The 18,211-nt window shown below is 37.1% G+C and overlaps 1 protein-coding gene across 3 annotated transcripts in view; it reads left to right on the forward strand.

Moving 5' to 3' along the window:
* The window catches only part of TENM3 (teneurin transmembrane protein 3), a 349,238-nt gene that overhangs the window by 174,819 nt on the left and 156,208 nt on the right, over positions 1-18,211 (forward strand). For all 3 annotated transcript variants that reach the window (XM_059844573.1, XM_059844574.1, XM_059844575.1), the window contains exon 4: positions 2,874-3,083. In XM_059844573.1, the coding sequence (XP_059700556.1) occupies positions 2,874-3,083 (210 nt within the window). The remainder of the gene's footprint in view (positions 1-2,873; positions 3,084-18,211) is intronic.

The following is an 18,211-nucleotide window of genomic DNA, read 5'->3' on the forward strand; positions in this document are numbered from 1 at the left end:
GGAGAACCTGGCTTCCCGTGGTGTGCCCGTGTGTCCTCTTTGCTGGGTTAAAGACTGACTGGATGGGCAGGCCCAGAGGGGTGGTGGTGAATGGAATTGCAACCAGCTGGTAGCTAGTCAGTGGAGTTCCTCAGGGCTCAGGACTGGGCTAGTCCTGTTTACATGTTTTATCAATGATCTGGAGGAGATCATGTGTGCCCTCATTCAGCTCACAGATGACTCCAAGTTGGGCGGGAATGTTGGTCTGCTGGGGGGTAGAAGGTTCCACAGAGGGATCTGGACAGGCTGGATCAGTGGGCTGAGACCAGTTGTAGGAGGTTCAACAAGGCCAGGTTCTGGGTCCCGCGCTTGGTTCACAACTCCATGCAATGCTTCAGGCTTGGAGAAGAGTGGCTAGAAAGCTGTCTGAGAGAAAAAGACCTGGAGATGCTGGTTGACTGTCGGCTGAGCATGAGCTAGCAGTGTGTCAGGAAAGTTTAGTTTGAATATTAGGAAAAATTTCTTCACTTAAAGGGTGATCACAACTTGGAACTGGCTGCCCAGGAAAGTGGTTGAGTCTCTATTCCTGGAGGTGTTTTACAGACATGTAGAGGTGACTTTTAGGGACATGGTGGACTTGGGAATGCTGAGTTTAAGGTTGGACTCAATGATCTTGAAATTCTTTTCCAACCGAAATGATTCAATGATTGTAAGACCGGCCTGCTAGAATTAGGTTTATTTATAAAAAGTTGCACAATTTCCTGGTGGTCTTACAATCCCATCAACTGATTTTTGCAGTAGTAGAGTTCTGTCCCTGCTGAGTGTAGTGGTGGGAGCTTTGCCAATACCCTTGCACTTCCACCCCACACCTGACACACGGCGTGTTCTGAACTGAGAAATTCGGTAAACCAGGGCACCCAAGTGGTGCAAGTTGTGAATGGCTGCTCATCAGGGCTGTGTCAGCTAGCCATGTAGCACTGAAACAATTAATAGATTGGAATAAATGAGGGCGTTTACAAAACAATTAAGGAGCCTTGGACACAACACATTTTCAGGCAGCATGTATGATTATGATTTGTGCAATCAGGGCTCTGTTATGCCTGAAAGGTAATGAATGTAAATTGAGAAGGAGAAAGGAAGCATATTGAGAAGTGTATTTATAAAGTCCAAGGATACTACTGAAATGTTGACTTGCTTCAGACAGTAAGTACATACACATCTGGAACATATTACTGTAGCTCTCCTCTAAGAGAGGTCCAAAGCAAGTAAAGGAGGTTTATTCCAAGATAAAAAATAAATATTACAAAAAGCCCTACTTTTTTTTTATTGGAACAATTCAAAAAATGAAATATAACGGCTACCTAAATCAGTTTAAGTATATCATAAATAATGCATTAAATATTCCATCAAGAAATAACCACAAATTCAGGTTACTGAAGCAAGCAATGTGAAAAATCTAGGTGTAGCAAGAAAACCTGTTGGCATTTTATCTCGAACTACAAAATATGCCCATTCCCTACTTGTAAATTCACAAGTTGAGCCCTGTAAAATGTCATTCCCCCATACTTTTTAATTCCCTGATTGTAAACCTTGGGTTTTACACAGGAGTTGCTTGACTAATAGTAAGTGCTCACTTTCCTTCCAGGACCAAGCCTCCATCTTAAATTATAATAATATGTGCTGTTCACCACAAGAAGGGGTAAATGATAATGTGGAAGTATTAAGTAAATAGTTTGTGGTGTGGCTATCATAGGATTCTTCCCAGGGAAGCCAATTGGTAAGGACTTAGCAACATGTTTTACAGATATTTAAGATACTATATGATGGTATAAACTGAATATGGAAGAAAAAAAAAAAATTAGCATGATTCTAGCAGTGTACAAGGGAGGTGGAGGGAAGGTAATTCAAGCTTCTGGTGGCAGTATGATTTATTAACATTGAGAAGCACAGCACCTCTGCAGCATAACTATGCTACTAAGTGCCATAAAACCAAATCATTATATGATGAAAAAAGCCCCTTTTCCTCTAATTTAAATTTAGATTTATAGTTATGAATTATAACCATGCAGATTAATCTAATTTTGGTTTTAACATAAATTATGTAATAAAGCTTCTTCATATTCTGGCACATTCCCCACCTACAGGCATCAACACTTATTTCAAAAGTAGTCCAGCAATCTTACTCTGAGTAAGATCTGTGCTCACTAAAGACTATAAAGAACCTATATATTCACAGGGTGGATTAGGTAATTCTTTCTCTCTTACATTCTGGTCTAATTATTGTTTCATTGAAGGACTAAATGCATTGTTATGATATCCTAAGGTTTTATTTAAATCTGTCTTCCTCCATGATGGCTTTAAGATGCTTTCAAGGTGCAGGAATGGGATGTAGTCATTGTGTATGCACGTTTTAAGACAACTTGTGCAGATGGACACAGGTTTGACAGGTGAAACATTTTGATAGGTTTTAAATAGCATATGTGTCTGAGAAACACTGCTGAAAACTAAAAGTTCTGTCAGAGTAACTCCTGTGGTAGATATATACAGCTGGGAGTTTCCCTGTATGTGTGAGCTTGAAAACTGGTTCTGTTCCTCTGTCTCTGTGCCTGCTTATTTGTATGACTTTATTTCACTAGTAGATTTTAGACAGGAGTGTCCCACTGAAAAAGCAATCCTGTATGATAAACACTGTTCATTGAAATATCAAGTCATGGCATTTTGGTTTCTAAAACACTTAAACCAGTTTTTTTTCAGGCAATTGTCATATTTTCTTTGTCCATCTTTTTTTCTTGTTTGAAGTAGAGTATTCACCTTTTGCTGATACAAGAAATTAATTATTTGTTTTTCATATGGTATCTTGACCCATGTTTTAAATGCTTTTTATTTTTTTATAGGTCCTCCCATGCCATCCTCCTCATCTAGTCCATCAGTTACTGAACATTTACACTCCCCTCCTCCATCACCCAATCTCCATGACAACCAGAGGTGGTTATTAAGTAATAATGCCAGCCAGCCAGTTCAGGACTCTGATACAGATGAGGACTATACTGCCGGCTCATATCTAGTACAGACCAGTGATAATCCAGTATCTGTCCCAGGTCATGGTAAGAAGAGGACACTTTGTCCATAGTTTAAATACCCTTTTATTTTCCATCTTCTTAAGAAATTGTCTAAAAAAAGTTAAATATATCAAAATGACTGTATTTTAAACTGATTTTTCCTTAAATGCCACAAATTGTTTCTATTTTACTGTAAGATAAGCAAGAGTAGAAGATAACTGCTAATATAGAAAAGCTCATGTAAGTTGTTTAACAGGCAATGCTTATGTGAAGCAGTAGCTATTAATGATTTATTATGTAATGTAGTTCTTAGCAAGTGACTAACCTTTAGTTGTACTTTTTAAAGGGTAGACTGAAGTTGGTTAAACTGTCGTGATACTTAGCTTCAGAATAATGTAAGAGTTTTCTTTTACTGCCTCATCAAGTTCAGCAGGTTCCAGCTGTTCCTTTCATTTCCTAAAGGAAGGGAGAGCAGGATATTTTTAGTGGATATGGCACTCAAGACTGTGGGAAAAAGCTCTAAAGAGAGCTCTGAGATGACAGGAGGCAGTGGTGGCTTCTGTGATGTAGGTTTCCACATTTCTCCTCCTTCCAACCAGTATCAGTAAGCAAAAGGAGTGACATACTTTAAACACCAATGCCTGCTTAAACATTCTGCCCAAAGAAACCACTTTTTTTCTTTTCCTTCTTTTTCATTTTGTCTTCTTTTTTTCTTTGTCTTCTTTTTTCTTCTTTGTTTTTCTTTTTTTCTTTTCTTTTGCTTCTTTTTTTTCCTTATTTTTTCTTTTTTTCTTTTTTTTTCTTTTTTTTTTCTCTTTTTTCTTTTTTTTCCTTTTGATATGAAAACAATACATTAGCCACAGGTTTCAATTTCTGTTGCATGACTGAACAGATTTCCTTGGTGTAGGAGTAGGCAGACTGGAAGAATAATTTTTTTAATTCACAGCCCTTCTCAGGTAGATCGGCAAAGCTTAGAACAAGCCACTTCATATTCTAAGAACCATTCTTGTGTTTTGATTGTTAAAATCTCACCTACAGATGAACCACTAGAGGGGGTATGGAGAAATATTTTTCTGCAGATTGCACATCAGCTGATTGGACAGAATTATTTTGCCAAGCATCATACTAAATTTGAGCTTCTCTTCTTAGCTTTGAGTGGAGTTTTGGTGTTGTGTCTAAAAGGCCAGTCTGCTAAGAGCGCTTGTGTAATGTGAATCTGACACATTTGGATTAAGGTCTTTAAAATTGATGATAACTTTATCTTTGCATGTTTACCTTGCTCAGTACTTAATCTGTGAAAAACTCAAAAAATGGTCATGTAATCATAATCAGGGTATGCTATTGTCCTGGTTTGATAAGGAAGTGAGTTTTTTGGGAGGCTTTCTTTTATCTCTAGGAGTATGAATATATCTGTTAGAAAATATATGCATTATCCAAAAGGTAGTCTGATTTAGTTCAATCAGGCAATATATTTAGATTGCTATATCCCCCAACCCTTCTTTTATAAATTAAAAATGCAAAAGCAAGACAAAATTGCTAAAAATTTTGAATAGTTGGGAGGATCTGCTTGCATCTCTTAGGAAGCTAGTAAGTGTTCATCATTCCTCTAGATTTTAGTCCTTTTGCTGCTTCTGAAATTTTAAACAGTTGCTTGCCAGTGAGTTTACCAAACTTTAGGAATGTTCCTTAACCTGTTCCATCCCAGACAAGCTAAATTAATTTCATCTGATCTTGTGTCAGGTCAAGTCTTGGCCTTTTAGCAGAACAATGTCAGAGGGGTTTTGATTGCAAGTAGGACTGGAGTAGCACCGTGGTATTTGTTGAGACAGTTGTTCTTTGTAAGACTTTTACAAAGCAGGAGGAAAACCCAGCATACTCTGCAAGTATGTGTTCTTTTTCCTTTTCCTTCTCTCTTCCCACTGTTCTCCCCCTGTATCCTCTTCCTTCAGATGTCTGATATTCACCCCTTCAGTGTATATGTGTGGTAGAAGTGTTTGCAGTTCCTTCTGTCAAATGATCTTTCTCTCCACAAGATTAGACTTGTTTTCAGAAGTGCTTCAGCTTGCTAACCACATATACTGTATGTATAGTGACTGCCATCATTTAAGTCAGGCTTGTTGCTTTCCTGCTGGGTGAGGAGATCATAAGTGTTCAGGTAGTGGACTTCCATTTCCACAGTCAGCCGCAGAATGAAGGTTTGTGTTACTGGAAGAAAGATTCCTTTCACTCAGTGCATAAATGAATATTGCTTGGATTGTCTGCCTGATTTGCTTATGGTTGGTTTCTCATAACATATGCTGATGGCCTCTTGGTGGGGGAAAAGTATGTTCATTGTAAAACAGGGAAAAGCAGAATTTAATAAGTAAGCTACAATTTTCTTCTACTTGATGATATGCATGGTTGTGTAGCATTGCACTGTAGTATGTGGATCTCTCCAGTTCTATCCTATCAAGTCAATATCATTTAATTGTGGCCTTTAGTATGCTCTTATTTGATTACTGCATTTTCTTTCACTAAAATGGTAAGTAATGCAGCATGTGTAGTGCTTTCACAGAAAGAAGGGGTTTTTTTCACCACTTGTCTTTCCTTTTGCATCTTCATGTAAGCTTTCAGTGCTGTCTAATCTTAATGGGTTTAAAGTAAGTCCAGTGCCACATTCCAGATGACTTTGTCCAGTGTTTATGTTGGCAGAGGGTGGGGAATCGCTGCTGAAGCATTTAGGGATAAAAAAGGTGCTGACTGAAAACAATTATATTATTGAAACTGCTTTCAGTAATATTGACTTTATTTGAATAGCAAGTTGAATTAACATCTTCTTAGTCTGTTCAAACATCTGATTGTTTTCCTTTAGAATGAGTTCATTTGATCAATGTATTTAATTTAATTGGCTCACTCAAAATTTAGAGTATCTGAATATGTGTGTAGAATGATATTAATCTGTGATGCTGGGTTTGATAAGCTTTTTGTTTTGTTAACCTATGGGAATTAGCTTCCTTTTCTGGAATTAGCTAAAAGAGCAAAAAGAATTAGTAAATTGATTTATCAGATGGTTACCACAAGAAGCTAAGGTCTACGTGGAGGTATTACTAGTAGCTTTAAAATTTCAGATCAAGTGAGGACTGTTGTGGACAGTTTAATAGGAATCATTTAATTTCTCTAAGAGCAGTGTATTAGTAAGTCATGAAATTGAGAAGGAGATAAATTTTAGGGCCATCAGTTACAACTCTTCTTTTTCATAGCATCTCTGATTAATTCTACTTGTTCCTCTTCTTCTGGGTGCAGCTCAGTATATGAACTGTTCCAGCAGTCAGTCTGTTTGCCTACTGCTATCAGAACAATTTATTTATCACATGTATTCTTTTTAGAAGGAGTGGCAAAATGCTTTATAATGAACAGGGGCATCTGAATACATATGCAGGGAAATGAAACAGTTGTTAAAGTGAGAGGGAGAGTTGAGTGAACTGGGAGCTGGGAGGAAAGGATTCTTGAATGTGATTGAGTTGGAGGGTTTCCTTATGTCACTAAGTCTGCTTATAAAAAATAGAAATCATGTAGTATCTGTATTTAGGCATCTTGATAAGTTTCTTCATATTTTTCCATGAAAAGTTACAGATTAGTCAGAATTTGGAGGGGAATTTGTTGAAATTAGTAGCTGAACAGAATTATCTTTTAACACAGAATTTAATATAATAAAAAATAAAGTGCTAAATTCTTAGTTTAAGCAGAGAGTATGAAGACAAGTTAGTTAATATTTAATGCTTACTACTGACAATGAAATTGAAGAGTCTTGAATTAGAAACTCAGATTTGAGAAATTTTACCCCTAAATTGGAAATATTGTGGGAGAACCAGAAATGCAAAATAGAGAAGGATGTGTTTCACAGCAGCAATTGTATAGTGCATTTGAACATCAAGGTTCTCATGTTTCTTAATAACAATTTGTGATAATAGTTTGTGTAGTGGGAAGATCTGAAAAAAATTCAGTATAATATAAACTGGTTTTCAGTTGTCCTTGATCCAGGATCTGCCAGGTAATGCACAATAAACAAGATTTTATTCCAGCCACATGGGAATTGCAGATTGATGGGCTTTTCAGTTCAAAATGGCTAAGCCTTGCTACAAATTTGGAAATCTAGAGCACCACTCTGAATTTAAACTTGTGAAAGAGAAAAAGTAATGTGATAAAGCTAGTTGAATGAAAAGGTATTTGAACTCTCTGCATTCGCAGGTCTCATTGTAGAACATCTCTCTCTACAGACACCAAGTGTGCTGTGGCATAATTCTCCTATAAATTGAGGAATTTAGTTCATGATGATTCATTAGAACCTGATGGAAGAGCTTATACAAAAGTATCTGCCATACAGAAATTATTGTTTTCATTATCCCACAATGTCAAGAAGCCAAGGTCAGAGCCTTTTCCTTTTGTACGGGTACCTGAGGGAATAGGTGCCCAATGCTCAAGGCTGGCACTAGTAAAGACCAGCTATAACACATGTACAGATCATAGGTGTGAATTTTATTAGGTGTTTGTTAGGGGTTTTTTTTACTCTTCAGATTTTCCCTCCATCTCTCATGTTTTCTGCATAGATACCACAATTCATGTATAAGCAGCATAACTAAACAATCTGCCTCACTTCCACCTTTTTCTTTCCACCAAGAGCAAAATTTGAATGGAAGTGTGATTGGAAGTGCTCACAGGGAATTGTGCTATAAGTTAGTGGAAGATGCTAGTGACTTTTAAGGCATCTTTTCTTTCCTTGCAGCTCCTGTCAGGGTAGGAAGAGGAAAATGGGATTTTTCCCTTCATACCTTCTCAGAAGGTTGGAAATAACCTGTGAATATTGAAAAGACCCATGGCAGATTAAGTTTTAGCCAATGTGGAATTACCTTGTGTGCTTTCTGGTAGTCCTGCTTTAGAGCCTAAACACTTCCCAGTCCTTACTCCATCTCTGCTTTGCCACAGTTACTGTTCAAGGGAAGCTGCATGTGCTGGTGAGCTAGAACTTGGCAGCCAGGCTGTCACCTACCATATAATTTCACAGAAGGAGTTCTTTTCATTTCCTGGAATATGCTTAGTAGGAAGAGACCCACAAGGATCATCAAGCCCAGCTTTTAAGTGGATGGCCCACACAGGGATTGAACCCACGAGGTTGGTGTTATCAGCACCATGCTCTAATGAACTGCATTTTAGTAGTTCAGATTATTAGGGAACAAAAGGAGAGGAAAGGGGTTGTGACACAAGGGGTTCTAGGACACAAGGAAACAAAACTGAGGTCATGAGATTAAATGCTTTTAAGCTCTTTAGGTTTTTTTCAGTGGAGTATATATATTTTTCAGTGGAGTATATATATATATACATATATATATACTACTTTTCCTTTTCATCATTCTCAGAGCTGTCAGTCATCTGGAATCTCTGATGGTATCCACATGCCTTATTTTCATTGTTGTCTTACACATTGTTTAATGAGATTTTTATCTCTTATCTTATAATTCATGATAAATTAAATTTTGTCCTTGTTGTATCAGTACACACAATTTGCCCTCAGATCTGACACTGGCCCTAAGACATGTTATTTGAAAAATTAACTCAGATCTGTTTGGTTTGAAATACTCTGTGATGATAAATTAGGATTAATAGTTCAAACTAGGAGGAGTTGTATTGAAGAACATCCTGGGGATATCCTATAATCTTGGTTTTATTTAACATCCTTGTTAGTTATATGGATGACGTAGTAAAAATGGCCCTAAAAAATTCCCAATGATACTAAAAAGCAAGTGTTCTGAGTGCCAGCTGGAGACAGAATGTTAATAGAAGAGGGCAAGGAAAGATCATTAATTGTATAGCCAGAAACTAACAAAGTGAAATTAGAGCTGAAAAATATAAGCTGGTCTGAAGTGCAGTAGTGTATTCAGGAAAAATCTAAGGAGAAGTGGACGTAGAGAGTTGCGGCATGGCCTGACTCACGACTACTGTTTGAGGTGGGTATATAAATGTATCAGCAAAGAGGGATTCCTAGACATAGTATCAATGGAATATAAGTTTGGAATTCAGACATCCTGCTATTTCAAAGTTTCTGTCAAATTATCTTATTGGTCTTTTTTTTACTGTTCAGATACTTGCATGAAAACAATTATGAGGTTAGAGGTATTACTATATGGGAATAGGTAAGAGATGAAACTTTGGCTCAATACGTGGCCTAAGCAATAATTAATTGTCTTTGCTGGCAACAAGAAGCTAATAACCAAAGATAGAATGGAACATGTTGCATGCAGTGTGGGGATACAATTAAAAGTACCAGGATGAAAATAAGGAAAGGAAAGATTAGGCACATGGTTAGGAAAAACTGTTTAACAGTGAGCTACATTAAGATATCAAAGTCTGTCCCAAGGAAGTGACAGAAGCTCTGTCACTTTGTAACATGATATTAAAACAAATAAAAATATAACTCATGCTGCTGAGAACAAATCTACATTCCATTAGGAGAAGGTGGACTGAGATAACCTCCTGGAGCTCTTCTGGCAGTACTTGTGTGCATTTCAAATCAGGTATATGTGAGCTTGTAGTTTATGACAGAGATTTCCTTACTAAGCTATGGCTACGCCTGTTACGTTGGCAGCCTGCATGTTGAAATGCATTGCCTGTTTAAATGTATCAGAAAATGATTTGTCCTGTAGCCCAGACCTCACTCTGAAATTGTCTAGACCTTCCACAATAAATCATTTGCAAAACAGCCGCTTTCCCTTCCCACGTGTTGGACCATTTTATATCCTGCAAAATTACAAAATAAGATTCCCAGTTCTTGGTGAAAACTGCCAATGTCTTCTGGGCATGTACATACTCATGTAAATATTTTGTAAGCAAAAATGTTTGATACCCATAAATTCACAATGCCCGCGATGCTGAATAGAGGTACTTGACAAGCTTTCTGTAAATACAGAATAAGTTCATGTTATAAAAATACATGCTGACTTTTTTTTTCTCAGGCCAGAGACAGTTTTGTTTCAGCCAGTGTGTAGCAGTGCTTGCAGCCTTCCTTGGTAGCTACAAAAGCATGTAAATCTCTTATGGTGCAAAGTCAGATATTGCAGGAAGGCAAATATTTTTTAAGAACTACAGATCAGCAGATTTATCTGTTCCACTTGCTTGGGGCAAATGTAGTTGCCTTAAAAGCTTGAAAATTATGTCTTGAGTGCTAGCCAGTTTATTTTTTATCTCTTTTTGATATTTGATTTCAATTTCATGAATTCATCTTTTTATCCTCTTTCATTGGTTTTTAAGCCAAAATTCTGTCAACATTGTTCCCTTAATGTACAAGAATGTACATTTGTTCAGTTTAATTAAGCATTCAGTGTGTTTGCCAAGAGCAAATTACAGTTCCCCAATCTCACCCTCACCCCTCCAAAATCAAATTGGGCAAAGTGGTGGGCAATTACTTCTCGTATCTGATTGTTTTAAGTCATGTTTAGCTCCTAAGAGATTTTTGTAGTTTTCAATCTCTTACTATGTTAATTAATAGAAGAGCCAAGACCCAATTATTTCTCCTCAGATTGTGGCCTTTGTAGCCTTCAAAGAACAGTCTCCCCCACACCTCCTGTATCATTAGCTGCAAAATATCTTTCCCGAGATGATTTTGGCCTTTTCACGAATCAAAGGATTCAGAGTGACAAATTATCCATCTTATACTCGAATGCATGCCAGATGGGACAACCTGCCAACTGTGTATCGTAGTGCGGATATCATCTGATGTGGAGACATTTTCTCCACTCCTCCTTCCCCATCAAAAATCATATTACAAAAAATCAGGCAGTTTAAGAAAATCTGTGAAGATAAATTCCTTCTGAAATACAGTGAAACATAAAAGCAGTTTTACTGAAGGAAGCACCCTGCACCCAAATGTCAGCTCACTTGAAGCGAACTAACGTGTACCTGGTGCGATGGGTAAACATAAGAGTCAAAAATGCATCCTTCCCTCTTGCCAGTGCTTGCACACACATCATTTCCTTTGACTGCTTGATTACAGAACAGACATTTCCTAATTGCAAGATAAGGAGCTTGAATTTAAATTCTGTCACAGTTTAATGGAAGAATCCTGAAGTCGCAGTCAGGAACAAGGATGTACTGCTCTTGTGCAGAGAGTAGGCTGTAAGAAATTTATGGTAGAAATTAATCTGTAATATGGAAGATAAGAGGACAAGGAAACAGTTACATAGGGGGTTTATTTTCATTATAAATTACAAATCTGAGGACTTCACCCAGGTGCTTTTTATGCTGACTTGCAGAAGAACAAATGTTACGTGAGTGGACAGCAAATAACTTGTATAACATCAGGAGCAGATGCACATGTGTCACATCATCACATTAAGGTCTTTTATTTTGACTTTTCATTATTTTATTTTTGGGAAAGGTCTAGTATTTTTAGCTCTGTACTGCAATGCAAAATCTTTTTTAAAAGCCATTTTTAGAAAGGGAGGACTCAAGATCTTACACATGTTTCCATGTGTTCATCACTTGGTAGCAACAGTGTGAATTTACAGTTTTACAGGCCTTTCTTATGAGCTCTAATGCTCACCAATCCTTGATGGATTTGTGAATACAAAAGTTCTTGCAGAAACGTAGAATGAGTTGAAGATTGTGAGGTTTTAATAAAATCTTTTTTTTTTTTTTTTTAAGACCTAGTTTATTCTATAGTTCCAATGATTGCTCCAGCCTGATTCTGTGTTTCTGAGGAATTGCTGTTGGATTAAATGGAAGTTGCTAGTGGAGGTTAATACAAAAACCTGATCATTCTGATGCAACTGCAATATACATTTTATTCTATAGCGTTGAAAAGTTCCTGTAGCAAAAAAAAAAAAAAAAAAAAAAGGGATCATTTGACAAATTTTTTTTTTTAATTCTGATTTTTCTTCCCATTGCCTTTTGGTTTCCATTTGAATTCAGTTCTCAGTAGCTGTAAGATGGAGGATCATGTTTCAGTGCTTTAAACGTGCTGCTTGCTGAAAGTAAAAAGGACTTTCAGAAATTTGGCTGGCAGATGCTTGTTGCAATCTTTCATAGGAGGAATGCTAAGGATTTTGTGTTTGAATCACCAAACAAAAAAAAATAGTGTGCATTGATGATTGTGAAAACCGTTTATCTCAAAGTTGCTTTGTAAAGTGAAAGGCTAAACATTTGTCACCTTTTACATCCTTTATCTTTTTGAATATTATCAATACTTTTAATAGCCTAAGGACTGTGCTTCAAGCATGAGTTTTCTGCTCTTCTCATATACAAAAAAATTCTCCATTTAGTATCTTTCTGTGTCTGACGTAGCGTTGACATGAATTTATTTGTCACTAACCCATTAGGAGTACACAGGAGTAGTAACCCTGCTTTTTAAGGATGCAGAGATCTGACTAGAAGGCACATCAGCCTTCCTTTCTCATGCAAGGCCAAGGATTCCTATTGTCAGATGCAGTGGGCATGAAAGCAGCAATTTTACAGCACAAAAACTCCAATAACATTTACTGCGGTTGGCTAAGATTGCAGTGCACACAGGCACTGCTCAGTCTTGGTTGCTTAAGCACCAGCTTCCCTTGGCTTTTTGCCAGCCTGCACGCTCCAAAGAGACAAGTCCTTTAAGGCGAAAGAGTTTTCCTTGTAACTTGCTTTGGGGTAAACAGACCATTCAGGCATAGTTTATTGCATTACATACTTGACTATGCATACTGGAATGCAGCAAAGTAATTGGTAGCATTATTTTAATCGTTAGAATTCATAGGTACGAGATATGTTCTCTGAGCCAGGAGGGAGGGGAAAGAAAAAAGTAAGGATGTTTCTGCCTGCTAAGTTGCTGATCATTTATTACAAAAGACTAAAAATATTCTCTCCATGGGAATTCTGTATGTTTACCCTAGTATCCCTGCTACAGTTACAGAAAACAGAATTAATTTGCCTCTTTATTGCTATTCTTCTCTTGAAGATAAATCCCATAACAGTTAGTAGCAAGATGCAGTGTCAAGGAACAGTTCTGTTTATGTAACAGGATACTTTGTTGTCATTAAAAAAACCAAACAAACCAAAGTCCTCAATTTGGAAATACTGTAATCACAGAATACTTGCAAATTAAAAGGAAGTCAGTTACTATAAATTTTGCCATCAATCCAGCTCATCTTTGTGTTGATAGGTACTCTGTTTTGCATTAATCAGCAGTAAACTTATCCCATTATTGCCATAACCTGGAGACTCTGCATGAAATGGTCTCTTAAATATTACTTTGTATGCATTTCTTGAAGCTCCATTTAAACACTGCAGTAGCTATTCAAACAGCATACAATGGAATTTTTTTGTAATAAAGCATATTATATCTGAATATACAGGAGGCTGACTTATCACTGAGTTACTGACTTATCACTGACTTATCACAGAATATCAGCTGCTGCTGGTTGAGTTTAAGTTCATTCAGAAAGGCTCAAGGAAGAGTAAAGCTCTCCCTTGATTTTGTCGCTAGCAGTTGGTGTCAGGGGGCTTGTTTTTCTGTTCATTCTTAAACGCAAACAATCCACAAGGGGTTTTTTTGTTTAATGCTTCCTTTCTTTCTCCTCAGCAGCACCCTACATTGTGTTCGGGAAAGCTTTAAAATACTGTCTGTGGTATTTTTTGAGTCTCTGCGTTACTTTCTGGTAGCTTGTCCTCTGCGGAGTGGTGAAAAGGCAAGGCTAAGGGTGACCTTGCACCCCCATCTCTGTGTACACTAGCTTCAAAATTGCTTCAGAAAACAAGTGAAGCACTTCTAATGAATTGCGCTTTTGAGTCTTTGAATCTGCACAGCGTCTCCATCAGGTTTTTACAGCTGGACTCTTCCTGTAATTGCTACTGGGGTGAGATGCACAACATGGGGTTTTGGAGCTAAGTACTTCCATTGTTTTACTGGCCAAAAATATATAACATAGAGGGAGTGACAGACTTCATGAAATTCACACTTTTATATCTTTGTGTTCTTCAACCCTTTCCAACATGCTGCTGATTTGCCAGCAGGCACTCTAGATGGGGATGAAAAAAATGGAAAAGCTAAGATACAGTTTCTTAAAGCAGCAGTATATTAGTAAAGAAGTTGTTTGTTATGTCTGATACATGTCAAAGATCTGTTTATTTTTATTGCTCCTGAAAAATTAGAAAGAAGCACTTCACTGTTTTAATCTTGTTGACATTGGAATATATAGTAATGCTCCAAAAAAAAAAAATCCACCAATAGAAACAATAATTGACACCTTATAATTTTCAATTTCCAAGTACTTTAGCTCTTAATGTGCCTTCAGATATTCAGCATTTGTGGTGTATTTACCTGGTAATTAAAAAATAATAGGTTTTTTTCAAGTCTTTTTTGTGCATTTTTCAAGTGCTACAGTAAAAAGTTCTTACTTATGCCTTGTAAAGTATGGTTTTCAAAATTTCAAAATTCTCTGCAGTATTTTTCTTCAGATGTCCTTCTTGATCTATTTCCTCAAGGTCTTTAATCAGTGGTGTGTAATATGGAATATTTTTCTGTTTGTTTATAGTTTTATATTAGTAACTCAAAATAATTGGCATCAGAATGCACCACAGCATCATGTGTGGATGTCTTCCTCACTCAAGCTGAATTATTTCTTTTTTTAATCTAGTCTCCCATTTAAAAGTCTTTAATGTCTCTCCTAATTGTAGTGAATTCTGGCTACTGTTGTTTACCTAAGCTAGTAAACAGGAAGGCAGAGATGGAGGATGGGTTAGATATTTTTAAAACTCCTTTCTAGCTTCTAGAAAGCCCTCCAGAATAAACTGCCTTGCAAGCCTTCTGGACTGGAGGCCCTGAGGAACATTTCTAGGCAGGGTGGAGGAATCAGCCAGTATACTTGCATTGTTTTGAGCCTGAAAGGGAAATACTTCCTTGCCCTATTACAGAGATTTATACTCTTAAGCTAGACATTTAAAATGGCTGGTTTTGTAGAGAAAGACCAACAGAATAACAATCAAGTAAAACATACAGGCTGGCCAGATTCATCTAGTTGCTTTATCAGATCAACATTTGTTAAATAAATTTATCTGAAAGTTCTTTTGAAACAGTCTTGAGCTTTGGGTGCAACTTTGCTTTATTGTCATATAATAACTTTGTATGATCATGGCCACAACAAACCAGATTTTTTTTTCCCCTTTGTTTATATAAAATTCCTTGAGAGAGAGTTAAAATTCAAGCTAGTAAAGAATGAAATGTTTATACTTGGGCATTTAAACCACCTATGTCTAAAAGTGAAGTGCCCTGTAGTACCAGTTTTGTGTTAGGGAAGTTGGAGAAGCTTCCTTCCTTCATGCGTGCTTTAGCAATGTTGATGTTCTTGTATGGTGTGCTGCCCCAGATTTAATCTGTTCTGTCATATCTTAGGAACAGAGAGTGGCTATATATTTTGCACCTGGAATCTTAAACTAACATTTATGTATTTTTGAGTGATGGATAGAATACTGCTTCTACAAAAAGTTCAAGAAATTTGAAGGCAGAAAAAAAATCCAGAGAATGATTAAAAGATTGTTCGAGGGAGGGGCTGTGTATGGTTAGTAGTATATAATTTTTCTGACACTAATCCTGAAATAATCAAATGTGAATACTAAATAGTCTATAAACAATGCACTATCCTTTCATCTTAGTGATGATGATTAGCGATTCTCATCTTGCACAAGTGCAAATAATGTCATATATCCTGGCAGAATTAAGTTTCAGTTAATATATGCATATGTTTCTATTTCCGGTTTCTGCACTACCATGATTACAACAGAGCAGAAAACACATTTAAAGAAGTGTGAAAAGCATATTCCTGTGGTTACAAAGAATTGAACAATTCAGTGGCATGTGCAGACAGCCTTTGGGAAAACTTCTTGAGATGTATGAAGTACAGGAACCTCTAGATGCTGTGCTCTTTCGAGGTTGCATCAGAGCTGTGTGGTTCTTTTGGAGATGTTGAGTAGTAAAGGAAAAAAGTAGTTGCAGATGCACTATTTCTACCACTCAAAAATTTGCTCTCTGCTAACATAAATACCAGACAGCTCCTTTGCCATGATTTCTGCCTCCAAGTGCAAAGCTCTATGCTTTGAGGGTTAACAGTCCTAAACTAGTGTGCTGTTTCCATTGCCCCTTGCCATAGCTGTCTGTTAATAGTGACCATGAGATATGAGCGAAGCCAAGTGGTGATGCAGCAAAGCCTCTGATTTGAATCCACAGAATACACTAGAAAACTAGATCCCCTTTTCTTGGTGTATTCGTTGTTTGCCACCATAGGAATAAAGATTTCCATTGCTGCTGTGGAATATCAGTGGAAAACTAAATGTACAATAATGGAGACTGCTCATCTGCCCCTCCCTATCAATTTCTGATGCTGTTCACATGGCTTACTGAGGAGCAGGCATGACTCCCCCATTCCCGTAGAAGCATATGCAACTGATATGGGGACATTTTTGTCTAATACCATGCATCATCTTTGAAAAAAAGGCAAGGAAATGTTCTTTTCAGGCTCTTTCAGACCCAAACTGCTGGTAGCCACCTTGAGGCAAAGCAGGAAAGAAATGAGTGTAGATGAGAAAGCAGAGATTGTCCTGGACTCCTCTGCCCTTAACTTCATCCTTCATGACTCATCTGTTTAATGCTCCTTAAGCACTCAGAAGTGCTGAGGAATGCCATATAGTCAAATCTACAATTAAACAGATGCAAACAGGCACTAGCCTTTAACTCCCTGAAGTGATCTGTATGCATGGATGTGATTTTTTTTTTTTTGCATTTTCATTCTTTGGAGAGGTTGAGTATTGGGTTTTTTCCTCTTGTTCTATCTTAGTTTTAATCCTTCTTATCCTTTAAGTGTGCTCTTTTAATTTCCTCCTTTCCCTCTTTTTGCCCTTCTTCTTTGAAAGCATCTTTTTCTTATTAAGTCATTTAACCTTTATTAGACCATACCATGCCACTCCATCCTAGTTACTACTTTCTCTTTTATCCCTTTTTCTCTTTTTTTAATGGACTCTTTTCATATCATTCTCTCCTTGTTCAGGCTTCCTACATCCCCTTCCTCGTTCCCTTTGTTGTTCTCTCCATGGGACAGGTATATCTCATGAAAAGGTGCTTTGTTCAGAATGTATCTGCCTTGGGGCAGCTATTTAATGAAAAAATCAGCTTCCACCCCATGCTCCTATCCCTCTGAAGCCTGACGCAATAAATGCCAATTACAGTTCTACATAATTAAAGTAACCATGTCGTATTTCTTTTTTAATATTAGTGTCTTCACAGTAAAGGAATGCAGTGCTATGCAACGTGTATGTTTTTTGAAACAAAAAATAACAATTTTGCTTCTAATCCATATTACAACAATCGTAATCTAGAATTTTCTTTAACCCTTCTCTTCTGTTATGAGAATAGTCCAGACATCTGTAGAAGGATCAGCAAAAACACAAACAGGAATGCTTGAAAGTGTGGTTCCTTTATAATTGGGGATGAAAACTAACATCCTGCCTGCTTCTGATCCTTTTTACCCTCTTGTGGCAGGAAAGCTATTAGAACAGATGAAAATTGATCAAAAAAAACACAGAATCTTTTCTCTTGATGGCTGCTTTGGCTGTTGGGAGAATTTTCAGCTGCAGACAGGCCAGAATATAGAGAAAAGTGTCAATGTCATGTGGTTTTAACAGCAGGATAATCTTAACCTTTTGGGTGCTAGGCTACTCATCTGCCCCTGGGAACTGAGTTATTCCTGGATACCTTAATAGCCTTACAAGAGGATTAAAAGCAGAAATTATTGAGATGTTGGTACTGGTAATGGCACTAATTTCCACAAATGTGACCATTTTTGCTATAGAGAGTAGTTGGTTTCAGACTTCTTGGTGAGATGCTCCCACTTGACCTGAAACACTGGAGTCTTTAATGTATGTGTTTGATATGAAGTGGCTCTTCACACTCACTCTGGGGAAGTTAACATCTGGATTTGTGCTTTTCTCCAACCATTTTCTCCATCTTTTTTACTTACGCTTTATACAGTTTTGTATGCCTGCTGTTAATGCACAATATTGTGCAAATGGCTAGATTTTAATAGCTGAAGGTAACAATTGGTGCAAAAAAAATCTGTTCTAGAAAGAAGCATCTTATTCCCCCAACTGTTGTTAATATTATTAGGTTATATTTTAAAATT

The sequence above is a fragment of the Haemorhous mexicanus genome, chromosome 4 (genome assembly GCF_027477595.1).
Source record: "Haemorhous mexicanus isolate bHaeMex1 chromosome 4, bHaeMex1.pri, whole genome shotgun sequence".
NCBI lineage: Eukaryota > Metazoa > Chordata > Aves > Passeriformes > Fringillidae > Haemorhous > Haemorhous mexicanus.